Source organism: Podarcis erhardii (genome assembly GCF_964252035.2).
Source record: "Podarcis erhardii genome assembly, chromosome: 10".
NCBI classification, from domain to species: Eukaryota; Metazoa; Chordata; class Lepidosauria; order Squamata; family Lacertidae; genus Podarcis; species Podarcis erhardii.
Genome location: NC_138500.1, coordinates 5,841,081 through 5,868,842, shown reverse-complemented (window position 1 = coordinate 5,868,842; position 27,762 = coordinate 5,841,081). Strand labels below are relative to the sequence as shown.

Here is a 27,762-nt window from a genome sequence, read left to right as displayed (position 1 = left end):
CAGGCCTTTCCTAGGAGAGAATCTGCCCAGATTTCCAGTATGCTGTTTTCCAGGTGCAGCTCATCCCACAAGCTTTCCCCATGGACAAAGAGGATTCCATTAGATGTCCTAGGAGACACAGTCTTCCCTGGACACTCTCCATCCCTACCATTTAAAGCACTAAATTGTAGAATTGTCTCTGCCACATCAGTTGCATTTGTTGACCCCATACGGATATCGCACTTTGGCCTTGTTTCCGTTCTTCAGCTTTCCCCATATGGCATTGTCATAAAATAGCCCTGGAGCAGTCTCCCCCAATCTGGTGCCCTCCAGATGTTTCGGAACCATCGCTCCCATCATTCCTGACCACTGGCCAAGTCAGCTGGGGCTGATTGGAGCAGAAAGCCCCCAAACATTTGGGGAACATCAGCGTCTATTTCTTCTCAAGTTGTGACTGCAACTGTCAACTCTACAAGCTAGTTGTATCCCTGGTGGCGTTTAAACCCCTGTCTGCATTCATAAGCCCCTGGAAGCAACATTACAGCATCTCAGTTTCGCCCTGTACAAGGGATCTCAAATCTTAGAAGCAATGATCTCTCTAGGGGTTCCATGTGGCACACATGGGTTCCAGTCACATATATTTTTCTTCACCTCCAATTTGAAAAGCTGCCCTTTAGGGCTTTTCTTTTTATACAGATTTTTAAAAGAGCTCTATTTTTATATGAAACGAACTTTGCAAGGTTACAAAAAGTGACCACCAACCCCCGTAGCAACTAATGAGTTTGGCATTCATCAGCCACCTGGCTCTCTCTGGCGTTTTTCCTGCCCTTGCAGTTTCATCCTTGCCTTAGCTTTAACAATAGCCTGGAATTGCTCCTCCTCTGTAGACTGGGGGATGTTAAGATAGGCACGAGAGCGTTTCACTCCTCGGCTGTTTGTTGGACGTCATCTGCAATATCCTTAAGCTATTGTGGACATCTTGCTGAGCAGTTCTCCCATTTGATTTTTGTTCCTTTTGAGCGATCATCTTGAGCACTTGTAAAACTGATTGTCTGAGGGCAGCTGCTATTAAATAGGGTGGGGTCCAAGAATTGGGGGTGAATATTCTGTCTGACGTCTGGGTCAATCTGCAGTGTTGGCAAAGCCCTTCAGCTAAGCTTGTTTGCCTTACGTAACCAAGTCACAGAAGTCTTCTGTGCTTCCTCTTCCCCGTATTTATCCTGAACCCTGCCTTGCCTGGCAGTGATTTCCTGACCATTTGAAATGAGTTGTATTTAAATATCATGTATTTATTATAAATGGCGAGACCGATGGTTGGTTGATGTTAGCCCTTGGCATATGTGTTGCTCCCTCTTGGTCTGCGGTGATCGTCTCTTTTTTGCACAGTAGACTGATTGAGCTTTGTAGTGTTTTCCCTTTCCGTCTGCTTTTTTATTGGCTGGCAGTTCTTAGTCCTTTGTAAAACAAAAAGCTGAAGCCTATGGACACTGCCTGCTGCCTAAGGAATTCTGGAAATGGTACAAGTGAGCTAAGCATTCCAAGTAAACCTTTGCCAAAGTGCAATGTTCAGGATTCCTTGGGGAAACGCAGGAAGGCAAACTGGTTTGAGACCAAGTAAGTGTTTTTACAAGAAATGCAGGTACTACGTCTTTTTTCTTAAACCCAAATACCATTTTGTGCAACTGCATCAAGAGTCTGTTTAGTCAACAAACTACATGATTCCCCATTTCCACTGAGCATTAAATCAGAACCTCAGTTTCATCAAGCAGATGTTCCTTCAGTGTTGGATGCTTGTGTGTCTTTTTGTCCCAGTTTTGTTTCCGTTCCCCCAAGACTTGAGCTTTCTGGCCCTGGACTTTCAAATGCCATCTTGTGCATCAGAAAGGCAATCACATTCTGAATCCCGCAGTCTGAAGAGGAGCCTCTCTGAATCCTTGGCACTGGAAGAAGAGCAGCTCAACATTGATTTGATCCTCTTATTGGCTTTGTGGATTTTGTATATTTTGCCCATTAGGTTAATTATGTCAAACGGTTTGGCCGGTCCTGCTTTTTATGACGGGTGGATCAGATATTTCTGTGTATAGTTTTGCCTCTTACTTTGTTTTCCGCTCAATAAAATAAGAACCGTCCGCCATATCTACAAGATTCTTGCATGGGCTACCAGTCAAGTCACTGCAGGAGATTCACTGCAGAAATCATTTGAGTTGTTGTAGTCGTTGGCATCTGTCTCGGGAGAGAATGAAGTGTGTGCCTCCGGGAGTGAAGTCAAACCACCATGGTAGCAGCACCAAAGTGACCTTCCCAGGGTGTAAGCCTAGGCAGTGTGTATGGAGGTCCTGGGCTGCCCAGATGACAAGACAGGCCCCCCCCCCATTTCGCTGATGTGGTCCAAAATGTCTCTTGAGATGCATTTGTGTTTGGTAATATACAAAAAAAAAAATTAAAAATTGTCCAGTAGCACCTTAAGGTAAAGGTACCCCTGACCATTAAGTCCAGTCGTGGCCGACTCTGGGGTTGCGGCGCTCATCTCACTTTATTGGCCGGGGGAGCCGGCATACAGCTTCCGGGTCATGTGGCCAGCATGACTAAGCCGCTTCTGGAGAACCAGAGCAGCTCATGGAAACGCCGTTTACCTTCCCGCTGGAGCAGTACCTATTTATCTACTTGCACTTTGACGTGCTTTCGAACTGATAGGTTGACAGGAGCAGGGACCGAGCAACGGGAGCTCACCCCATTGCAGGGATTCGAACCGCCGACCTTCTGATCGGCAAGTCCTAGGCTCTGTGGTTTAACCCACAGTGCCACCCGCATCCCTAGTAGCACCTTAGAGACCAACTAAGTTTGTTCTTAGTATAAGCTTTCGTGTGCATGCACACTTCTTTAGATACACACTTCTTCAGATCTGAAGAGGTGTGCATGCACACGAAAGCTTATACAGTAGTACCTCGGGTAAAGAACTTAATTCGTTCTGGAGGTCCATTCTTAACCTGAAACTGTTCTTAACCTGAAGCACCACTTTAGCTAATGGGGCCTCCCGCTGCCACTGTGCGATTTCTGTTCTCATCCCGAAGCAAAGTTCTTAACCCAAGGTACTATTTCTGGGTTAGCGGAGTCTGTAACCTGAAGCATCTGTAACCTGAAGTGCCTGTAACCCAAGGTACCACTGTACCAAGAACAAACTTAGTTGGTCTCTAAGGTGCTACTGGACAATTTTTCTATTTTAATTTTTTATATATATTTCAACTGTGTCAGACCAACATGGCTATCTACCTTGTGTTTGGTAAAATAGGGATAGGGGTCCTCTTTGAATGACACCCACTTCTACACAAGCTGATAACCAAATGGTGCCTAAGTGTTGAGTGTTTGCAGACAGAAAACACCCCCCCCCCATTTGCAAGTTTTCCCAACAGTGACCATACACAGGTGGTCATGTAAAGGACTCCTGAGCCACTAGCCTGAAGTGGAACATCCTTTGGAGTTATCCAAGGCTTCTCTGAGTGAGGAGCTTTGCTTGCGAGCACAATAGCAAAGAAACTCTTTCATGGAAAAGTTTGAAAGGACATTCCTTTCTTGGCTATGATTCCTGCGTTGCAGGGAGTTGAACTAGATAGATGACTCTGGGTCCCTTCCAGCTGTACGATTCTATGATCACTCAAATTCTTTTGATTGAGAAAACTGAGAATTCAGAGCATGTGTGTAAATTGGAAGGGATTATTTGTGAGAGAAGGCTGATCGCCGAAGAATTGATGCTTTTGAATTATGGTGCTGGAGGAGACTCTTGAGAGTCCCATGGACTGCAAGAAGATCAAACCTCTCCATTCTGGAGGAAATCAGCCCTGAGTGCTCACTGGAAGGACAGATCCTGAAGCTGAGGCTCCAAGACTTTGGTCACCTCATGAGAAGAGAAGACTACCCTGATGTTGGGAAAGATGGAGGGCACAAGGAGATGGGGACGACAGAGGACGAGATGGTGGGACAGTGTTCTCGAAGTTACCAGCATGAGTCTGACCAAACTGCGGGAGGCAGTGGAAGACAGGAGGGCCTGGCGTGCTCTGGTCCAGGGGGTCACGAAGAGTCAGACATGACTAAACGACTAAACAACAACAACAAGGCAATGGAAAAGCTACTTCTGTACTCATTGCAAGTGTTTATTACATATTACCAAGGAGGCACCTGTGTGTTGGTTGCAAAGTTGTCTCCTGAGACAACAGCCTCCTACTTTTGATTCTAATAGGGATGATCTCGTGTGTGTTCCATGATGACCATCAGGGCCAGCCATGTCTCCTCAGCGGTGGGGATGATTTGGCTGGCAGGGAGCATGAACCCGTAACGGCCCGTGTCTCGCAGCTCAAAGGTGTAAGAGTATTTGATGCCTTGTTCGTAGGTCCAGTCGATGGTTCCACCACTTGCTTGGTCTAGATCAAGGAAATGGGTACACAAAAGAAAAACAGCCAGATCACATCTCTTCTATACAACTCTTGCTACTCTTCCCGTCTGGAATAGTTTAATTTCCGTCCTGTGCATGCTTTGAAACTCAGTGTTAGGGTTCTGGTTGAAAGTAAAGGGTAGACTCTGTTAATCCTCTTTAATAGGCAGCTTGGCATCCAAGCAGTTCACAGCAGACCTAAGGCTTGGACCCAGTTCAACACACCTGCTTAGAGGGGGGGACTCTGGGTTGTTTGCTATCCCATGTAGGAATACATTTGACTTCAGAAATAATAAAAGCACGATGCCTTCAGAAGCACGTTCAACATTCTAAAAAGCAAGTGGGTTTCTTGTCCCCATGGTTATGAAGCAAACCTGGATTGTGTACAAGAGACACTTAAGAGAAGCTCTTCAAAACCAGAGAAAGATGTTTCTGGTATCCAGAGGATGGGAATTTCTCTCTTGGGTCTTCTGTAATCCATCTCTCCCAACCAATTTCCCTGCACACACTCCTTCTAACCTCTTTTCTCCTAGCAAAATGTCAGCAAATTAAGCGTTACACAGGAATCTCTAGTTTTTCCACCTGTACAGAGAACCTGTCAGTCACATATGAATCTTGCAGGCATAGCCTAAATGAATGCTGTTGCATTTGGCCTAAAAAAAAAAAATTGTAGAAAAGACTTATGCCCAGGAAAGCCATATTTTGTGAATAGACCGTACTGTGTACTGTAAATACCAGATCTGTCCTGATTCCTGCCCATCCATGCTCAGCAACTGCTGCATCTACAACTGGCCCTGCCAGTCTTCAAGTAGCACAGCATATTATGGGTTCGATGGTATATCACCTGGATAGCTCAGTTGGTTAGAGCATGGTGCTGCTAATGGCAAGGTCGCAGGTTCGATTCCTGTAAGGGACAGCTGCCTATTCCTGCATTGCAGGGGGTTGAACTAGATGATTTTCAGGGTCCCTTCCAATTCTATGATTCTATGATGTGCATTGGAGCATCCCCAGTGCTGCAACCTCCATAGAAAACTATACTCTTAGAGAAGGTAGAGTTCAATTCAAAATAGTTGACTGCCCCCTGGCAGCTTGGAGGACCACATTTGTTTTCACAAGTTGGGTCACTTACAGATGGTGGTGATGATGCTACCATATCTGTATTTGGTTCCATGGAGAGAAGTAAGGGCTTCGACTGCCTTCTGAGCAAGAGCGTCCTGGAAGGGAACAAGGGGCAGAAGGAAAGGAAGAAAAAGTGAGATCTAGAAAGGTCAAGCGCATGGGATGAGAACTGCTACATAACAAAGGTGACCTAAGAGATGCAGGCTTGTAGGGAGAGAATTTACCGTCTTCAGCAGGTGGCGCTGTGGTCTAAACCACAGAGCCTAGTGCTTGCCGGTTAGAAGGTCGGTGGTTCGAATCCCCGCAACGGGGTGAGCTCCCGTCACTCAGTCCCTGCTCCTGCCAACCTAACAATTTGAAAGCACATCAAAGTGCATGTAGATAAATAGGTACCACTCCGGCGGGAAGGTAAACAGCATTTCCATGAGCTGCTCTGGTTTGCCAGAAGCGGCTTAGTCATGCTGGCCGCATGACCTGGAAGCTGTACGCCGGCTCCCTTGGCCAGTAAAATGAGATGAGCGCCGCAACCCCAGAGTCGTCTGCGACTGGGCCTAACGGTCAGGGGTCCCTTTACCTTTACAGCGGTACCTCAGTTTACATACGCTTCAGGTTACAGACGCTTCAGGTTACAGACTCCGCTAACCTCGAAATAGTACCTCAGGTTAATAACTTTGATTCAGGATGAGAACAAAAATCGTGCTCCGGCGGCGTGGTGGCAGCAGGAGGCCCCATTAGCTAAAGTGATGCTTCAGGTTAAGAACAGTTTCAGGTTAAGAACGGACCTCCGGAACAAATTAAGTTCTTAACCCGAGATACCACTGTATTTTAATTTCTGCACTTGTCGCTTTTTCCGTACACAGTTTTCTCCTGTCTCTGCTAGGCCAGCTCCTATTTCCCTACAGGAAATGTTTTCATGCTCGTGATCCCTATCTTTGTATGTCCTCCTGCTTTGGTGGTACTTCGCAAGAAAAAACACACCTTATATGCTGTCTCCCAGGTGTGCTTCTCTTTCTTCTTACCCCTCTTGTTCTAAAGAGGTCGCTCTAGAGATAGCCCCATCCCTTTGGGTTTCATTCACCTGCTGTCAAAAGTGACGGCTTTTTAGTAGTTCAGAATGGCCAGCTGAGGTTTTATCAGTGATGGGAGACGGTTCCCTGATAGCTTGGGATTCATTCTCCAGCTTTTGGAACGGGAAGTCCATCGGAGGACGTGGGGCAGTGACACACCTCCAGCTGAGTGGTGAGGTGGAGGAGTGATTTGATCTTACAAAGGCCGAGGGTTTGGGGTTGGGGTGTGGAGTTAGCTGAAATGGGGATTCAGCAGGAGCTGCACAGGTTGCCCCTTCTGGGGGCCTACTGCTGGTTCCTTACACACAGACACCGGGTCCCTAAGGGAGGGGACTGAGCCATGGAGTCCTACCAGCTCCGCCTGATCAGCAGCTTTCTTGCTGGTGTAGCCATAAGGATAAAGGAGAAGCTGAGAGTAGCTGTGGATGGAGACAAAGGCTTTGATGTTGCCGTGACTCTTCACAAAGTCCACGATGGCTTTCACTTCGGGCTCAGAGTTAGGGTAGGGTCCACGGTAGGTCTCGGTGCAAGGATTCCCGCTGGACCCAGCCTCTGTAATGCACAAAAACTGTTTCATTGGTTGCTGTAGATCAGGAACAATTCAGATAAGGCACTTTGGTGATGCAACCCTTCCATAACCTGCTGGTTTGGACATTAAAAACTCATGAATTGATAAGGGCAGGTCTATGCGATAAAGTTATATGCTGGTTTGAGACAATATCATGGCTCACTCATCCCCTCAGTGCTTTTTTTCTTATGAAATGTTTAGGGGGTACTCTCATTTTGACTCAAGAAAATCACCATTTTATAGTTCAAATCGGGAGAAAGAAATACAGTAAATGGACAAAAGTACAAAGATTCACAAAATGTTTAGGGCAGTCTTTCTTAGCCTATGGGTCCCCAGATGTTGTTGAACTACAACTCCCGTCACCCCTAGCTAGCAAGGCCAGAGCTCAGGGATGATGGGAGTTGTAGTCCAACAACATCTGGGGACCCACAGATTGAGAACCACTGGTTTAGGGGTCTGCGTACCCCCAGAAAAAAGCTCTGCATCCTCCCAATCACGCACACTTCAATTTTTGGTGGAGAATCATAGAACTACAGAGTTTGAAGGGACCCTGAGGGTCATCTAGTCCAACCCCCTGCAATGCAGGAATCTCAACTGAAACCTCCATGACAGATGACCACAAAGCTGGAGAACTCTAGCTCCAGTCTAGGAGTCTGGGGCTGGAAGTGTTGCATTTTGCCATAATGAGTTGACAGGAAACTGACTATGGTGAATGGTTGGACACAGAAGAATGGTGGAAGGAACCAACTGGGGAATCCCCAAGGGTGTTGGGTCATGCTTGAGGTTTTCCAGCAGGCATCTCAGTGGCTTCCATGAGAACAGGGTGCTGGACTAGATGGGCACTTGGCCTGATCCCACAAACTCTTCCTGTGTTCTTAACTGGAGGCTGGAATTGAAACGATGACCTTTGTGTGCCCCACCTCCAAGTGATAGCGCTCCACCCTACATCAGCATCCCCAATTAGGCACACATAATGATGTATGGAAGTGAGAGCTGGACCATAAAGAAGGCTGATCGCTGAAGAATGGATGCTTTTGAATTCTGGTGCTGGAGGAGACTCTTGAGAGTCCCATGGACTGCAAGAAGATCAAACGTATCCATTCTTAAGGAAATCAGTGCTGAGTGCTCACTGCAAGGACAGATCGTGAAGCTGAGGCTCCAATACTTTGGCCACCTCATGAGAAGAGAAGACTCCCTGGAAAAGACCCTGATGTTGGGAAAGATGGAGGGCACAAGGAGAAGGGGACGACAGAGGACGAGATGGTTGGACAGCATCATCGAAGCTACCAGCATGAGTCTGACCAAACTGCGGGAGGCAGTGGAAGACAGAAGTGCCTGGCGTGCTCTGGTCCATGGGGTCACGAAGAGTCGGACACGACTAAACGACTAAACAACAACAACAATGATGTAGGGAAGTGAGAGCTGGACCATAAAGAAGGCTGATCGCTGAAGAATGGATGCTTTAGAATTATGGTGCTGGAGGAGACTCTTGAGAGTCTCATGGACTGCAAGAAGATCAAACGTATCCATTCTTAAGGAAATCAGTGCTGAGTGCTCACTGGAAGGACAGATCGTGAAGCTGAGGCTCCAATACTTTGGCCACCTCATGAGAAGAGAAGACTCCCTGGAAAAGACCCTGATGTTGGAAAAGATGGAGGGCACAAGGAGAAGGGGACGACGGAGGACAAGATGGATGGACAGTGTTCTCGAAGCTACCAGCATGAGTTTTACCAAACCGCGGGAGGCAGTGGAAGACAGGAGGGCCTGGCGTGCTCTGGTCCAGGGGGGTCATGAAGAGTCGGACACGATTAAACAAAAACAAATCCTGTGCCATAGTGAATTGGATCCCTTCAGACAATCATATTCCGCTCGACCTCACAAAGGTACACGCCCCCCCCATCGGGGTGGGGGATGAGGAAGCAAAACCTTTTACCTCCAAATCCTGCGTCCCAATTCCTGTTGGGATCCACTCCGATGCAGGATGACCCGCTGTTCTTGGACCTTGTCTTCCTCCACATGCGGTTCTGCAACAGCCAGGAAAGGCCCATAAACAAAGTTCAGAACTTCCAGACCTGCTTCTGAAGCTAAATGCGTAATTCAATCTACCAGCTTCATTCTGAACACAGAGTCTTGAAAGGGAAAGAAATACCTTGGAGTGGGTGAAGGCAAACCCATCTGGGTTTGTGACAATTTCTAGGAAGATGTCGAAGTTGTCCAGGATGGAGGTCAGGGAGGCATCCTTGCCGTAGCCATCAAGGATCTGAACAGGATGAAAGAGAAGGGCTTAAGGACAGAGCCTTGGAGTCCGTCATCATTCGTAGACAGAGCTGTGTCTGGCTTCTTCAGACAAAAGCAAAGACACACTTCGTTTCCATCCTTCCTTCCATCTTTCCTTTATTTCATTAATAACCCACCATTTTTTCCTCCAAGGAGCTCAAGGTGGCACCACCATCTCATTTAATCCCAACAAGAGCCCTGTGAGGTTGGTTAGGCTGAGAGGCAGCGACTGGCCCAAGGTCATCCAATGAGCATCATAGCCGAGTGGGGAAATTTGAACCCTGGTCTCCCAGTTCCCAGGCCAGTGCTCTAACCATAGCTGTCAACCGTCCCTTATTTGTCGGGAAACTCCCTTATCCCAGCGCCGTGTCCCGCTGCTGCCCCTTATTGATGATGTCCCTTAAATTTCCCGCGTTTCAAAGGAAGCAGCTCCTCTCCCTCCCTCCCTCCCTCCCTCCCTGCCGGCCAGGGAGGAGGGAGGCTCCAACTGTGTTGCTTGGCTGCGTTGCTCACCCAATAAGGAGTCTAAGAACGACTGGGGGGTGGAGCTTGCATGCCTTGTGCCGATCAAACCGGCCGCGTTGCCTGGGGACTCGCCTTTGCTCAGCGCTTCCCAGCGGAGAGGGGACGGTGGTTTCCCTTCCTGTGTCCCCTTTGCCAGGTTGCTGCACTGTGGGAACCACCGCTTGAGGCTTCGTTTGGCTGCTGGCTGGGCTTTCTGCCTTTGGCTCGGAGGGGCTCAGAAGTTGAACCTACCTGTGCCCAGAAAATCCCTTATTTTGGCTGCTGATCCCTTATTTTCGAGGCTGCTGGTCCCTTATTTTCAAATCTGTAAGTTGACAGCTATGGCTCTAACCACTACACCACATTGGCCTTTGACACCTGACAGGTGCATTTTCAGGACCCACCCTATTCTTGAGACTGTTCTGGGGCTGTTTTTAATTCTGAATTTTACATTCTTGCGACCCACCCTGGGACCTGAGCAGGTAATAAATGTGGTAATTATAATAACAATAAGAATAAATAATATATTTTTCAATTTAGTCTGTGTTTGCTAAATAGTGAGCATCTCCTCTAGACAAGAAATGTGTTTGTTATGGTTAGGAGAAGGAAAACACAACGGCAGATGAGATCAATTTCTCCAGAAGACCTTTGATTTATTATTTTGATACTGCTTTTTTGACAGCACCACTAAGCTCAAAGGAGCTCAGAATGATAAGAGGGCATTAAAATTAGCAATCAGCATTCCCATAAATATAATCCTATCAATAAACACCACAGCATGCAAGTAAATCAAACCAAGCTGTTCAAGTAGTTCAATACAAACACATAATACTATTTTCATTATATGTTGCCTACGTATGTCAGTTGATGTCCTGGGCTCCTTCAGGAGGAAGAATGGGATATAAATTGAATGATTAAATAAATACAACTAATAATTTATCAGAGATCAAACAGGTCTGGAAGCCTTGAATCCTGTGATTGGCATAAATATAAACCAACCAAGATGTATTTGCACTTTTGGATAGCTAGCTTCACTCTAGATTCCCATGGGAAGGGACCGAGGCAATGCAAGACATGGAAGTTGCACTCCTTCTCTCTCAGAATCCTGGTGCCCCTCTCTGAGATTCCACACCAAGTCTAACTCAGCAGCTTTGAGGACTACAAACTTCTAGCAGAAAATAAACAATGACATTCTGAGGATGTTGGGTTCTGTGCCCCTAGTACATGGACACATTTGGGTGCATACACACCATTTAAAACCCACCCACCCCCAAGAATCTTGGGAACTGTAGTTTATGATGGTGCCAGGAATTGTAGCTCTAAGCGGGAGACTACAGTTCCCATGATTCTTTGGGAAGGGTGCTTTCAGTGGTGAATATGCAGCCATGAAGTTGTGAAATCCTTACAGCGTTGGCATCTCTGAACATGGGCGGTTCATTCTTGGCCGGCGGTTGCCGATGGAGCTCTGAGCCCTTCCTCCTGCGTGTGAAATGTGTGCCTCTGAGACTAAATTGCAGCCAATACCTTCTTTGCAAGGGACATGGGTGGCGCTGTGGGTTAAACCACAGAGCCTAGGACTTGCCGATCAGAAGGTCAGCGGTTCGAATCCCCGCGACGGGGTGAGCTCCCGTTGCTCGGTCCCTGCTCCTGCCAACCTAGCAGTTCGAAAGCACGTCAAAATCCAAGTAGATAAATAGGTACCGCTCTGGCGGGAAGGTAAACGGTGTTTCTGTGCGCTGCTCTGGTTCGCCAGAAGCGGCTTAGTTCTGCTGGCTACATGACCCGGAAGCTGTATGCCGGCTCCCTTGGCCAATAAAGCGAGATGAGCGCCGCAACCCCAGAGCCGGTCACGACTGGACCTAATGGTCAGGGGTCCCTTTACCTTACCTTCTTTGCAAAGTAGACTCCACTGGCTTGAGTGACCCATTCTCGGGAGTGGATACCGGTGTCGATCCAGATTGCTGGCCGGTTGCTTCCCCCTGTGCTGAACTGTGCAGAAAGAGGAGAAAGAGAAATCTGAATTCCTACCTTCTCCTCCGCAAGGCTGTCTCCAACCAAGTCTGATGGGCCTGCAAGCTCCCTATGAATGCCGGGTACTGAGAGTGGCATCTTAGCATCCAGGCCCATAAATCTGAGCACTTTGTTAAACCTCATAATTCCCTAAAGCAATTTCCCAGTTCTTTGGAGCCTGGGAGCACATTTGAAAAATCTAAGGAAATGTTACACATGCCACAAAATGCCCATTTCCCAGAAGGAGAATTGGTGGTGCTTGAAACACACACACAAACTCTCGAAACAACGGGGGACACACACCCAAAAACCAACTTCCCAAAAATCAATTTCTCAAAACATAAAAATTAGGAGGGATAAGGGTCCTATTGAATGCCAGAAGGAAGTGTTTGAAGAAGTCGGGGTGCCCACAGGTGCCATGTTGGAGACCCAATATTTAAAGGCCGAAATATTAACACATTATATCCATATGTGTTAGAGATGTGGGAGTTCCACCTCCTGCATGGCGTGGGAAAGTCAGGAGTGGAAATTGATGTTTGTCCAAATGCCCCAGAAATGAGTTACCTTCAAGATGTTGATTGGGCGGCCCTCGTAACTCTTCCCAATCTGGATTTTACTGACCAGTTTGGGGTTTTCACCCACCAGGAGGTCCATGAAATCGTAGATCTAGTGGAGAGAGAGAGAGAGGGCTGGAGTGAAGTATGTCTCTGTGTGTCTCACTAAGAGTCTGTGTTCTGAAATTCTGCCTCAAGAAAGCAACCGTCAAGACTTCAGGGGTCCCTGAAATGAGGGCTTTATTTTCCATTGTGAAATATACTCGGAGTCGAGAGTGGATTTCATGCTCTTTATTCAGCTCATAGTGGTGAGGAGGAATGGAAGTTCCCCCAGAATGTCTGCTTTATATACATTATTTACACAATGGGCCTCACGTGATTGGCTAATTCCAGGATTCACCTGTGGGCCAATCAGGTTGCGGGTTCACTTCCACCTGGAGCTGGATTGAGTGGCTCCTGTGGACCAGTCAGACTGCTGCATTCTGGGTCCTATTGTTCTAGCACCAATTAGACTGCTGCATTCTGGACCCTATTGTTCTAGGACCAATCAGGCTGCTGCATTCTGAATCCTATTGTTCTAGGACCAATCAGACTGCTGCTTTTTGGATCCTATTCAACTCAGTACATAACACATTGTGTTCTACATGGCAATGTTAGTCAATTAAATTGTGGAGTGGGCTAACTCACCTGAATTGCACATACCCTGTGCCGTGGAGTGGAGAGACCATTACTCACTCCCCCCCCCCAATTATGACAGCTGCAATCTCTTCTTATTTATTACATTTATATACCACTTATATCTTTCAATGAGTTCAAGGTGGGTGAGCCAGTTCTGCACACTTTCCCTCTGGACTATCCTCCGCAGCTTGAAAAGCATCCCCCTTGTTTGATGACATTTTAATAACACTTGCAAAAATGTCCACCTATCCACTACCATTGCCCTCGCTCGCTTGCTCTCTCAGTTGACTTTGCCCAAGGTGATGTCACGACATAACCACCCCTGATTGGCTATTTACACATCCTATTCACTGCGTGGTCTCTGATTGGCTTGGATTGGTGAAGTGATGAGCCCAGAATGCCCTCACTCCCAAGTGGCTTGGTTAACCCTCAGTATTGTCCCCACATTGGCAAACCTGTTTGACTATATACAGTAGCACAGGGGTCAGCAACTGTTTTCAGCCGTGGGCTGGTCCACCATCCCTCAGACCATGTGGTGGGCCGGACTATTTTTTTTTGGGGGGGGGGGAATGAAAGAATTCCTATGCCCCACAAATAACCCAGAGATGCATTTTAAATAAAAGGACACATTCTACTCGTGTAAAAACACGCGGATTCCCGGACTGTCTGTGGGCCGGATTGAGAAGGCGATTGGGCCACATCCAGCCCCCAGGCCTTAGGTTGCCTAGCCCTGATATAGCATAGTCATGACATCATCCCATCCCGTCCAATGAGATTACAAGTTCAGGAAGCAATAAACAGGAGAGGTGAAGTGTACCTAGAGCAGCAACAAAAAGTGATAAGTATTTCTGCTATCAAAGCATTAGCTGGAAAATATTTTTAGCTTCTCTCCTAAACCCATGTCTTTGCTCCCCATACAAAATAATCACATTGAAATGGGATATTTGCAGTTACAACAAGTATGCATTTATTTCACTCACCTCATCCAGATTGTGGTAAGAAGCATAGTTAAATGTCTCAATTGACCGGGGCATAAAATGTTGGCGGGACATGAAAAGCTTCTCCTCATCCACCAGTGACTGGAAGGGACAATGGGAAGAGTCAGGGAGGAGTGGGGGTTGTTGGAGAAAAGCACACTCCCTTTTCTTGAGTTTGTAGCTAATGCACATGTTACTTTAAACCACATGAGCCCATGGTCTGTCTAGCAACCTAGCCAGCACTTACTTGTGAAATCTGTAAGTTAACTCTGCCCCTAAAAGCTGAGCCATTTTGTGGTTCTCTCTTATAACCTTGAAATAGTTCCTGCTCCTGCATGAATAAAGCCTTTGAACTCTCCCAGTGAAAACGGGAGTGTGTGCACAGCATATATCTGAGGTGTCAATGATTTGGACAGCATACACATAATACTTTTAAAGCACACTTGAAACACATTTCCCCCCTCAAAAAATTCTAGGCACCATAGTTTGTTAAGGGTTGCTGGTGATAGATAAACTATTGTGCTCAGGATTCATTGCCGTGTGTACACAGCCTAGGTTAAAGAGGTTTGTCTCCAGCATGATAGTGGCGGTGAGAAGGTAGACTCAGTCAGGGAAAGGTGCCTGTGAGGGGAGGCTTCCCTGAGGTCCCTCAAGAACCTGACACCCTGGTGTCAGGTCTCAGAGCTGACAATACACAGGTTTATACAGCAGGGTCAACCCTACCATTAGACGGTGGTAGAAGTGAGGTCTTGAAGGACAGAACTGGGCCAGGCCTGCTTTGCAGGCCACACACACCTGCACCCGTTTCCCTTGTCACCTGTGCAGGTCACTGACCTGAAGGTCCTGGATCATGATGGAATAACGGATGCCATTGGATTCCAGGAACACCTTGACTCCTTGGAGGCTCTCGAATGGGACACGCACGTCTATGGGGAACTCGGAGTGAACTGGGTGGCGCCAGAAATCCAGCTGGAGGAGAAACGTATTAGTTTAATATATGTGTATGGCGTGCGTTTTACAATCTCTCCTGTGGTGCAATAATGTAAGAATTGCCTTGCTGGCTGTGGAACCTGGGGAGCTGCCTTATATTGAGTCACAGCATTGGTCCATCTAGGTCAGTATTGTCTGACACTGACTGGCAGCAGCTGCCCAGGGTTTCAGACGGGACATTCCTAGCCCTTCGTGGAGATGGTACTGAACCTGGGACCTTCTACTGAACCTGGGACCTTTTGCATGCAAGCAGATGTTCTGCTCACTGAGTTATGGCCCTTATCTACCTCCCCCCCCCCAAAAAAAACTCCGACAGTGAAAAGTTAAAGTATGGCTTAAATTCGCCACCTTACAAAAATTGGCTTTTACACCATTGCTGCTGAAACAGGCATACAGTAAAACGGAACAAAAAAAAAGTTTTATTGCCGATTTGCGAGAGTGAGACTGTTCATTTGCCATTTGCCGGTGTGAGTGCCTGAGGAATTGTAGCAATATGATTTGCGATTTTAGCGATTGTACTGTAATTTTTGCGGGCTTGCAAGTTCAAAGGCTTAAATTGGCTCAGAGTTACGATTCTACCAACTGCAGCGATTTTCAGCCTGTAACCCAATTTTAAGGGAGCAGCTTATATTTGGGTATTGTCTTTTTTTATTTCCCCACCACCACCTTTGAATTTCAAAGGTGCGGCTTATTTGCGGGTGCGGCTTATAATACGGTATCTCTCTGCCTATCCATCCATCCCTCCATTCAGCTGCCATTTGCTGTAAGGTCCCAGGGTGGGTGTCAAAAGCAGGAGCCAGGCAATAAATCACACGGCACCAGTGAAGCCAAGTCTTTATTCCTGAACACAAGGTCGACTCAGGAGCATAGCTGTCAACCATCCCTTCCCCTTTGGCGGGAAACTCCCTTATCCCAGCGCCGTGTCCCGCTGCTGTCCCTTATTGATGATGTCGCTTACATTTCCCGGGTTCCAGAGGAAGCAGCTCCTCTCCCTCCCTCCCTCCCTGCCGGCCAGGGAGGAGGGAGGCTCCAACTGGGTTGCTTGGCTGCGTTGCTCACCCAATAAGGAGTCTGAGAACAACTGGGGGGTGGAGCTTGCATGCCTTGTGCCAATCATATCGGCCGCGTTGCCTGGGGACTCGCCTTTGCTCAGCACTTCCCAGCGGAGAGGTGACAGTGGTTTCCCTTGCGGCATCCCCTTTGCCGGGTTGCTGCGTTGTGGGAACCACTGCTTGAGGCTTCGTTTGGCTGCTGGCTGGGCTTTCTGCCTTTGGCTCGGAGGGGCTCAGAAGTTGAACATACCTGTGCTGGGAAAATCCCTTATTTTGGCTGCTGATCCCTTATTTTCGAGGCTGCTGGTCCCTTATTTTCAAATCTCTAAGTTGACAGCTATGTTCAGGAGGCCAGGCCTAGTGAACACAGAAACTTGTCCCAGTAGATCTTGCTCCATGGGGCAGTTGTGGGGACTGAAGGTCCCCTCCTTCCCCCAGCTGCCTAGGTTAGGGTTACCAGTTGTCCCCGAGGACAGTCCCCGGATTTGCAAATCTGTCCCTGGTCAAATTCTATCCCCGGAATGTCCCCAGACATTCTGCAAATCTGTCCCCGGGAAAGGTGGCAGCGGCAGCCTCAGCAGCCCGGAGCCAGCCTGGTAGCGCAGTTGGCTCTGGCTGGCTTCAGGAGCTGCTCACTGCCATGGCACCCGCCATTTTTCCTCACTGGAAGTCCCCATATGATGTGTCTTGTGTGCAACACATCATATAGGGACTTCTGTAGAGGAAAAATGGTGGGCGCCACTCAGCGAGCAGCTCCTGAAGCCAGCCAGAGCCAACTGCACTACCAGGCTGGCTCCAGGCTGCTAACTGCCACTGCCGAAGGGGAACTGGGGACGTCTGGCGGTACAGATCTCCTGCCCCATTCTCCCTTTGTTTTGACTGATCGGGGGAAGCTCAGGAGTCGCGAGCGGCCAGCTGTTGCCCAGTTTTTAAAAAACTCTGCACATTTCTGTTTCACAGGGTGCGAAAGAAGGGCTTTGCATCTTTATACAATATGCATGTGTGCTTGGGCCCAGGGTCTTTTGCCTCACCGTCCCCACTACTGACTCCCTGTTGCTACTCAGCTTCAAAAAAGAAAAGAAAAAGTGTGTCCCCGGATTCATTGAAAAAAATCTGGTCTCCTCTTCCAGGTTGCTCCCAAGCAATTTGAGACTATGCCAGCATGCCTGCCTTTGCTCCTCTTACTTCATCCCTCTCCTGGTTCTGGGAGACCAGAGGTAGAGGAGCTGGTCGCAGCAGAAGGGGAGACTCCCTGTCTTCTTCCCCAGCCTGACTCATCTCTGCCTCTCAGCCCTCCTCCTCTCCAGCCTCTGATTCTACCACTGATTCTGGGCTGCTCTCTGCCACAGCCTCTCCCAGCTCACTAAGCCCTGTTGCCTCTTCAGCTTCTGACACCTCCTTCTCCCAGTTCTCCCTCTTCTCCCCCTGACCATTCATGGTCGTTCCACCACCATTCCCCACAGTGGCGTAGCATGGGTTGTCAGCACCCGGGGCAAGGCAAGTAATTTGCGCCCCCTAACCCTGGATTTGCGCCCCCTAACCCTATCCCTAACCCTAACCCCCAGATGTTGCGCCCGGTGCGGCCGGCACCCCCTGCACCCCCCACGCTACGCCACTGATTCCCCAGGCTCTGAGCCTTCTTCCCTTGGGGTTCCCCAACTGATGTCTCCCACCGCTCCCCTCTGTGATGGCCTGGGACTCAGGCTCAGACTCGGAGCCAGAGGAGTCTCAGTCCGCACCGGATCCTTTGCCTCAGGCGGCATCTGAACCAGGTCTGGGGCCTGATTCTGAAGAGCCCCAGTCTTCACAGGTTCCCCTGCAACGAACACCAGCTGGGCCGAGTCAGGGGCCTGAGCCTGCCCTGGCTCCAGATGCAGGGATTATCTTGTTGCCTCCAGCTGGGCCATCACTTACAGCTGCTCCACTACCAGTTTGGTCAGGGGAGGCTGAGGCGGCCTCTGGGTCTAGGATCCCACCGATGTCTCCCGAGCTGCAGAGACTGAGGTCTGAGAGAAGGAGAGACCTGAGTACTCGCAGGAGGAGTGCTCGCCTTCGGGTGAAACACGGAGGTGAGTCACCAGGGGATCAGGACCGGCCGTTACCCCAACAGAGATAAAAGGTTGTTGGACCCCACCCCAGGTTGCGGGAGCAACATTGCTGTTTGTCAGAACCTGCCTGTGATCCTGTGCCTGACCTTGCCTGGTTTCCTGCCTTGGCCCTGTCAGACTGACTCCTCGCGGAACCCTTGGATTCGGGACTGGACCTGGACCACGTTTCACGGGTTACCCCGGGGCCCAGCACACCCTGCATTCAATCGGTCCATGACGAGGTGTTACATCAAACAGAGATAAACAACCCCACCTGCATCTCTGCTCCAAGGCATTACCTGAAGATGCTCAAGAGCTTCTAGCTCCTTCACCTTCTCCACTTGGAACTCATCTGCAGCAAAGATCCTCAGCACCTGGTGACTGCAGAGACAAGTTATGTGAGCCTTTGCCGCCGTCAAATAGCACGCTTGACGATGGGCTTTCGTGAAGGATAAACGTGGTGGTCATTCTGTGGCTGGCTAGCTGAATTTCCCCCACAGGAATCTGTGCTTGCTGGTTGTCTAAGCAGGCAGCATTGGTAGAATGGGACAGAGGAATGTGTGTCCCCACGCCCCACCTCCCCAAAGCCCAATATACATGCGTTAGTTCAAGCATAGCCAAAGTTGGTCCTCCAGCTGTTTTGGGGCTACAACTCCCATCATCCCTAGCTAACAGAACCAGTGGTCAGGGATGATGGGCACTATAGTCCCAAGACATCTGGAGGGCCAAGTTTGCCTATGCTTGATTTAGTTAATGATTTAAATTAGAGCTGTAATACTTGTGTTCCGTCACTAGGTGCCGCTGTAGTGCTGCTCTCTTCAGCAGATGCAAAAGCTTTGGGCATAGAGCACAAGGTATCAAATAAATGCCTCCAACATAGCTGCTCCTTCAGTTATTACTTATGAAAGGGAGCAAGCAGGGCCGGATTAAGACCTTTAGAGGCCCTTAGCACTTTAAAGATTATAATAATATTATATTATATTACAATGGTACCTCGGGTTACAGACACTTCAGGTTACAGACTCTGCTAACCCAGAAATAGTACATAAGGTTAAGAACTTTGCTTCAGGATGAGAACAGAAATCGCGCGGCGGCAGCAGGAGGCCCCATTAGCTAAAGTGGTACCTCAGGTTAAGAACAGTTTCAGGTTAAGAACAGAGCTCCGGAACAAATTAAGTTCTTAACCAGAAGTACCACTGTATATCGAACTGGCTAGATTAACAGAGGCAATTAGAGATCACACTAGACAAGAGTTTCAAAAAGGATGGGGGAAATGCAGAGAATACTTCACAAAACAGTGCCCTAAAATACACACTTGGACTTGTTTCGACTAATGTCTGCAAGAGACTTTGTGGATATTTAAGTTATAATTAGAAAAATCTTAATAGGAGGATTGGTTTGAGAAGATATTGAATTATTTGAGTAAGTTTGAACAATTTGGGGCAATTAAAATGTCAAAAGTTAACATAAGAAACAAAAAATAAAGAAAAAATGAAATGAAATGTGGAAAACAAAACCTATAAAATAAAATGCAGAACCAGATGCAGGTTGGTGCAAGAAAAACCCCACAAAAAAACCCCACACAAAAAAACAAGTCATGCTTTTCCATTTCCCTGGACTATTCCATCTTTCTTTCTGTCTGTCTGTCTGTTTGTCTGTCTGTCTGTCTTTCTCTGTCCGTCTCTCTTTCTGCTACCTGGAGATGGAAAGTGGAGCTAGGTAAATCACGACGCGGACCCCCCAATCTTGTGTCTACGTACCCCACAAAGGTCTCGGTGCCGAGTGCAACAGCCACGAGGGCACCAAACCACAGGAGACTCCTCATTTTGGCCAAGACGGGATAGCCACTAGGAACTGGGGTGCCTCCCCAAGGCCTCTTATATTCCATCCACAGTGTAAACGCTGGCTGGAGCATGGACAGTGGCTACAGGGACCAGCCTTCCGCCAGCCGCCCTCCTTCCCACAGCTCTGTCGGGAAAAGGACTGACACTTCCAACCCCTTTTCCTGATTGATGTTCTGGGGAACATGGCACCTGCCTTGATAAGCGAGGAGGTCGGGGACCCACAAAGTTTCCTTTCGTCTCTGCCAAGCTTTTGTGCAATGCCAAGGGGTTGTTGAATCATCCGCACCACAGAGCTCAAACAGAGCAGAGGGCTTCAGATCCATGCCAGGGGTTCTGACCCAAATTAACCCCTCCAGACACACACACACCTGTAGTTGAAGGTGCTCCTAGATGGGTGTAGGGTGCTCTTTCTGTGTATAAATCATGGGTAAGTAAACTAAGGCCCAGGGGCCGGATCCGACCCAATCACCTTCTAAATCTGGCCCAGGAATCAGCAGGTTTTTCCTCCTGGGCCGTGTCCAGAAAGTGGTGTTGGGAGATGAGTGTTCAGACCCCTGGGCCCTCACTTGTGGGGTGCCTCAGGGTTCTGTCCTCTCCCCCATGCTTTTCAACATCTACATGCAGCCACTGGGAGAGATCATCAGGGGGTTTGGGCTGGGTGTTCATCAATATGCAGATGATACCCAGCTCTACCTCTCTTTTAAATCGGAACCAGTGAAGGCGGTGAAGGTCCTGTGTGAGTGTCTGGAGGCGGTTGGAGGATGGATGGCAGCTAACAGATTGAGGTTGAATCCTGACAAGACAGAAGTACGGTTTTGGAGGACAGGAGGCAGGCAGGTGTGGGGGACTCCCTGGTCCTGAATGGAGCAACTGTGCCCCTGAAGGACCAGGTGCACAGCCTGGGAGTCATTCTGGACTCACAGCTGTCCATGGAGGTGCAGGTCTATTCTGTGTCCAGGGTGGCTGTCTACCAGCTCCATCTGGTATGCAGGATGAGACCCTCCCCGCCCGCAGACTGTCTCACCAGAGTGGTGCATGCTCTAGTTATCTCCCGCTTGGACTACTGCAATGTGCTCTACGTGGGGCTACCTTTGAAGGTGATCCGGAAACTGCAGTTAATCCAGAATGCGGCAGCTAGACTGGTGACTGGGAGTGGCCGCCGGGTCCACATAACACTGGTCCTGAAAGGTCTACATTGGCTCCCAGTACGTTTCCGAGCACAATTCTAAGTGTTGGTGCTGACCTTTAAAGCCCTAAATGGCCTCGGTCCAGTATATCTGAAGGAGCATCTCCACCCCCATCATTCAGCCCGGACACTGAGGTCCAGCGCCGAGGGCCTTCTGGCGGTTTCCTCATTGTGAGAAGTGAGGTTACAGGGAACCAGGCAGAGGGCCTTCTCAGTGGTGCCGCTCGCCCTGAGGAGGCTGCCTGGGAGGGGGGAGGTAAAAGCCCATGGATCCTCAGGATTTTCGCATTGGGTCACCCCAAATTCACCATCAGATCACATAGCATGTCCATGGCTACAGCCTGCACCAAAAAAACACGCACCCACTGTTGTGTGGGGCCGCAATGGCGCAAAGCACGGATCCACATGGATCCTCAGGATTTTTGCATTGAGCTATCCCACACTCCCCGTCAAATCACATATCATGCCTGTGGCCACAGCATGAAGCACAAAAATCATACACCCACTGTTTCGTTCATAATATTTTTTCCCCTTGTTTTCCTCCTCTAAAAACTAGGTGTGTTTTATGGTCAGGTGCCTCTTATGGAGCAAAAAATACGGTATGTTGGTCACTGCCAGGAGGACTGGGGAAACCCAGTCAGATGGGTGAGGTAATAGGCATATCATTATTATTTCCATCTATCTCCACTGTGAAACATAGACAAAGAATCATAATTTGGAAGGGAACCTGAATAATAATAAATAATAATAATAGTTATTATATCAATATAATAATAATTATAATAATATAATATAATATAATATAATATAATATAATATAATATAATGATATGATAATGAAATTATTGTATATATAAATGTTGTTGTGTTGAATAGGACGTACTTATTTTCATCAGATAAATGTTGGTGGCTATGCACCTTTGGTTGGGCAAAATACTGGACAGGTCAGGGGAGGAATTCCACCAAGTAATTCCATTCTTCAGTAACTTTTTTCTCATTTTGTCCCTGTAATTTAGTCTTGCCCTGACAGCATATTCCATCATCTTCATAAGCCAGTCTTTTTCGTTGGGATTTTAATAGTCTCTCGGGTCAAAGTGAATATCTGATGTCCTCCACAGATTACATTTTTTCGTGTTCTAGTGAGTACCTCAGCAGCTGTTGCAACCAGGGAAGGACACAGAGAGATTAGCCACTAATGCTATTTTTGCCACTGTGCCAGAAGAAATGTTAACCTTCGGGATTAGATCATATATACCACCTTGGACTCCTTTGAGAAAAAGTACGCGGGTGGCGCTATGGGTTAAACCACAAAGCCTAGGGCTTGCCGATTAGAAGGTCAGCGGTTCGAATCCCCGCTGTGGGGTGAGCTCCCGTTGCTCGGTCCCAGCTCCTGCCAACCTAGCAGTTCGAAAGCACGTCAACGTGAAAGTAGATAAATAGGTACCGCTCCAGCGGGAAGGTAAACGGCGTTTCCATGCGCTGCTCTGGCTCCCTCGGCCAGTAAAGCGGCTCCCTCGGCCAGTAAAGCGAGATGAGCACCGCAACCCCAGAGTCGGCCACTACTGGACCTAATGGTCAGGGGTCCCTTTACCTTTACCTTTAATAATAAATAAATAAATAAATAAATAAATAAATAAATGTCCTGAGCTATTTTCCTTGGGAATTTGAGTAGCCTGCCTTGGACCCTCTCTTAAAGACAATCATTTTGCAGCCAAAACTTTTCCCAGCGCTGTATCTCCGTCCTAGAAAAAGCTACGGCTTTTTAATGTGGATGATCCAAGCAGCTAGTCCACAAGCATCTGAGCCTCACCAGAAGGCTGTGGTGTGTGGCCAACCCTGTGTCTTGGTTGTCAGGTACCCCAGGAGACCACGGATTTCATACGCTGATACAGAGGCCTGCAGAGCTCAGAGCTGGGACGAACGGCAGCCCCCCGCGCTCTAGAGACAAAGGCGATCACAACCCTTTGCCACAAGTCTGTGTGGTGAACGTGCAAAAGCTAGAGCATGAGAGTTTCCAGAGTTCAGCCCCATTCCATGGAATCAATTGCCTTCCTGCCTTGCTTTGTGGCATCTGGCTAGTCGCTGTTGAAAGCAGAATCATGCACGAGAATTTAACTTTTGGTACGGCCAGCGGTGAGGGATTTGTGGCCTTCTCGAGGCTGCTGGACTACAGTTCCCATAATCCTGCAACATCTATAATAGCCCTGCCACAAGGCAGAGTGACAGACTGCTTTATGGGGCAGAGACTGGCGGCTTGGGTTGCCACCAGCCTTCCATAATACAGTGGTACCTTGGTTCCCAAATGACTTGGCTCCTGAACGGTTTGGCTCCCGAACGCCGTGTCAGGGAACTGCCATCAGAGCCAGAGGCGAAGGGAAGGCTCCAGTGCGATGCCGGAGAGGGTCCCAGCAGGGAGAGAGGCAGCCTATCTGCTGGGGAAGGAAATCAGCGGGAGTACTCCACTGCCCACACCCTCCCTCAGCAGAAGACTTCTGCGCAGGGAGAGTAGGAGGAGACTTGGCGTCAAAGAACTTCTTTGCTGGAAGAAACGCCCACTGACGGATTCTGCCAGCGATTGAGACAGCCACGGAGGGGTGGCTGTCCGGACAGAAAGGGTTCACCCAGGTAACTTAGCCAGGTGTGGCGACGACTTACGCACGAGCAACCCCTAGAACCATTACACGCCGCAACCCCGGAAATGAGTGTTCTGGTTTGCAAATGTTTTTTGGAAGCCAAAAAGTCCGACGCAGTTTCTGCAGATTCCAGTTGAGTGCAGGAAGCCATGCCTTGGTTTTCGAACAGTTTTGGGAATCAAATGGATTCTCGAAACGGATTTAGTTCGAGAACCAAAGTACCACTGTACAGAGTTGTCCCTTATTAGAGTGTAAATTGCTGTCACCTATATTGATGCAATACAGGACGCAGTTTGTCCCTTATCTCCCGTATTTCATCTCTCTCCTGTGCTGGATTAAACTGTATGGAGCCCCCTAGGCAGTCAAAATCGGGAGAGGGGGCTCACCTCTCAAATTATCTCCCAATACATTTTTTATTTTACCATTTTAATAAACCAATTTTATTACACAAAACACTGGATGCAGAAAGCTTGGTTGTCATGTTCTTCCAATATCAAATCAATATTGTTTTGATCCATTGTCGCGGGGGCCCTAAAAGGCATGGGGCCCAATAAGCCGGTGCCCACTCTGCCTTTTTGGTAATCGGGAAAACTCCTCTCTCTCTTTCTCCACCCCTCACTTCTTTCCTTTTCTTTTTTCTCCTCACTGCCTCTTTTCATCCTTCTCCCAAGGAGCAGCAAAGCAGGGCAAGGCTTTTGTGTCAGTGCAGCCCAGAAGCCCCTATTCTGAATATACCGTATTTTTTGCTCTATAAGACTCACTTTTTCCCTCCTAAAAAGTAAGGGGAAATGTGTGTGTGTCTTATGGAGCGAATGCACGCTGTGCAGCTATCCCAGAAGCCAGAACAGCAAGAGGGATTGCTGCTTTCACTGCGCAGCGATCCCTCTTGCTGTTCTGGCTTCTGAGATTCAGAATATTTTTTTTCTTGTTTTTCTCCTCCAAAAACTAGGTGCATCTTGTGGTCTGGTGTGTCTTATAGAGCGAAAAATACAGTAGTTATCTGCATTATATTTGGGAGTGGGGTGGGAGAGAAGCAGCTCCCCACAAGGCTTATATTGAGCTGGCCCCGAACCGCAGGGGTCCCACATCTTTGCACTAGACCAGGGGTCAGCAAACTTTTTCAGCAGGGGGCCGGTCCACTGTCCCTTAGACCTTGTGGGGGGCCGGACTATATTTTGAAAAAAATATATGAACGAATTCCTATGCCCCACAAATAACCCAGAGATACATTTAAATAAAAGGACACGTTGTACTCATGTAAAAACACACTGATTCCCGGATCGCCTGCGGGCCGGATTGAGGAGATGATTGGGCCGGATCCGGCCCCCAGGCCTTAGTTTGCCTACCCATGCACTAGACCAGCGGTTCTCAACCTGTGGGTCCCCAGGTGTTGTTGGACCACAACTCCCATCATCCCTGAGCTCTGGTCTTGCTAGCTAAGGGTGATGGGAGTTGTAGTTCAACAACATCTGGGGACCCACAGGTTGTGAAAGGCTGCACTAGACCAAAAGTTTCAGACACTGGATGTTTCTGGGACACCACAAAACTTGCACTGCTTTTGAGAGACAAGATAGACCCTAAAATCTGGCATGGCTCCATGCTTTGTGGGGCCCTGGGAGCAAATTGCGGAGCAACGCAGTTTGTTTTCTGCGTATTCTTCTGCTTTGAGTGCATTATAATTCTATTTGTTGCTTTATTATTAAATATGCCGTGCGACTGTCCTTCAGTAATGAGCAGAGTGAAAGATTCAGAGTCATGGGGGTGGAGAGTGAGTGTGCTTAGTTTATTATTTTGCTCATACAGTGGTACCTCGGGTTAAGAACTTAATTCATTCCGGAGGTCTGTTCTTAACCTGAAACTGTTCTTAACCTGAAGCACCACTTTAGCTAATGGGGCCTCCCGCTGCTGCCGCACCGCCGGAGCCCGATTTCTGTTCTCATCCTGAAGCAAAGTTCTTAACCCGAGGTACTATTTCTGGGTTAGCAGAGTTTGTAACCTGAAGCATCTGTAACCAGAAGCGTTTGTAACCCGAGGGACCACTGTATTGTTAATATTGTTTTACAGATTATAAACGTACTGATTTGTTAATCATATAATAGGACTTTTGCCGCAATTGTGAGGTTTAGCTTATTTTTTAGCTTTTGCTTTGCTAACCATGTTTTACAGATTGTAATTGTTTCACTGATGATTTGTTAATTATTCTCTGTGCTGTATTTGTGATGATCCATTATGTTCTATCAGGTTGTTGTTGTTTATTGTTTGCAAGCTGCTTTGGGATTCAGCTGAACGAAAAGCGGCATAGAAACATAATTACCAATCAAATCAAATATTGCATTTGAATCCAAATGCAGACCTCAGTGCCCATAATATTGCATTCACTGGATTAATTTACAAGTCCCTTAACAGCCGGGGTCCAGGATACTTTAATAAATGTCTGCTTCCTTATATCCCTGAGGACTTTGGGGGGGGGGTCACTGTTAAAGATTTCCCACAGCACAGTTGCACAGAAGCCATTCATCTAGTACTGGGTGCCTCCCACATGAGACAAGACAGGCAGCCCTGTTGAACCTGCAATACTCGCTTCTTTTTCTTTCAATAGGTGTTTTAAAAAGCTTTCTGATGATGTGGTTAACTATTTTGTTTCTATCTATCGCAAATTTTACAGTACCCTGCTTAGAAACTGTGGCTGTGTACACACCTGTTGAAATATACTTAGAGTCGAGTGTGAATTTCATGCTCTTTATTCAGCTTATAGTAGCAATGAATGAATCTTTTCCCCCAAAACGTCTAGCTATATATACATTATTTACACAATGGGCCCCGCGTGATTGGCTAATTCCGGGCTGCTCCTGTAGGCCAATCAGGTTGCTGATTCACTTCCACCTGGAGCTGGATTGGGTGGCTCCTGCAGACCAATCAGACTGCTGCATTCTAGATCCTATTGTTCTAGGATTCAGCTCAGTACATAACAAATATATTTAAAGCGCCCCCCCTGCTCCCAATGAATCTTGGGAACTGTCATTTGTGAAGGGTACTGGGAACTCTAGTTTGAAGGGCTAAACTGTAATTTCCAGGGTTCTGGGAGGGCAGAGGAGTGCTTCAAATGTATGGTGTGTTTGTCAGGCTGTTAAGCTTTTATTATTCACTCATTTATCCCATCTAAGGTGATGATAAATGGCTGAAATAAATATACAGTGGTACCTTGGTTCTCAAATGCCTTGGTTCCCAAATGCCGAAAACCCAGAAGTACGGTAAGTGTTCCAGTTTTCGAACTTTTTTCGGAAGCCAAACATCTGATGCAGCTGTCGGCTATTGTTTCCCAGGCGCCTGCACCAATCAGAAGCTGCGCCTTGGTTTTCAAACATTTCAGAAGTCAAATAGACTTCCGGAATGGATTCAGTTCGGCGCTTTTAAGGACTTTTAAATTGCTGTTTTAGGGGTTGCTTTTAAAAGTCCGGAATGGATTAATTCATTTTGCATTACTTTCCATGGGAAAGTGCGCCTTGGTTTTGGAACGCTTTGGTTTTGGAACGGACTTCCGGAACGGATTACGTTTGAGAACTAAGGCACCATATCCAGTCTAAATTTGGGGCAGCAGTTCTGTGCAAAATGTTTCCTATTGAAATGACCTGGAAAACTTGCAAGTTCCCTTGCTATTTTCTTGCATTTCACGCCGGTCCCATTTAAAAAATATCGCCCAACCGTGGCGTTTGGCTTTTCCCCACTGCACCCCTTTTCTTATGAGACAACACAGCTCCTTTGGGATTTTTTTTTGAAGACGTCTTTATTCATCTTTAAACGGAAGCGTGTG

The 27,762-nt window shown here is 47.8% G+C and overlaps 1 protein-coding gene across 1 annotated transcript; it reads right to left on the bottom strand.

Moving 5' to 3' along the window:
• Positions 1-4,092: 4,092 nt before the first annotated feature.
• Positions 4,093-20,113, bottom strand: LOC309351904 (carboxypeptidase A1-like; the record flags this gene model as incomplete). Its single annotated transcript, XM_081880086.1, has 11 exons — positions 4,093-4,394; positions 5,535-5,619; positions 6,944-7,143; positions 9,093-9,183; positions 9,309-9,419; positions 11,828-11,929; positions 12,515-12,616; positions 14,163-14,261; positions 14,994-15,128; positions 18,588-18,669; positions 20,049-20,113. 11 exons carry the CDS (start codon positions 20,111-20,113, stop codon positions 4,207-4,209), a joined length of 1,260 nt encoding a protein of 419 aa, XP_081736212.1. The 3' UTR covers positions 4,093-4,206.
• Between the last annotated feature and the right edge of the window lie 7,649 nt (positions 20,114-27,762).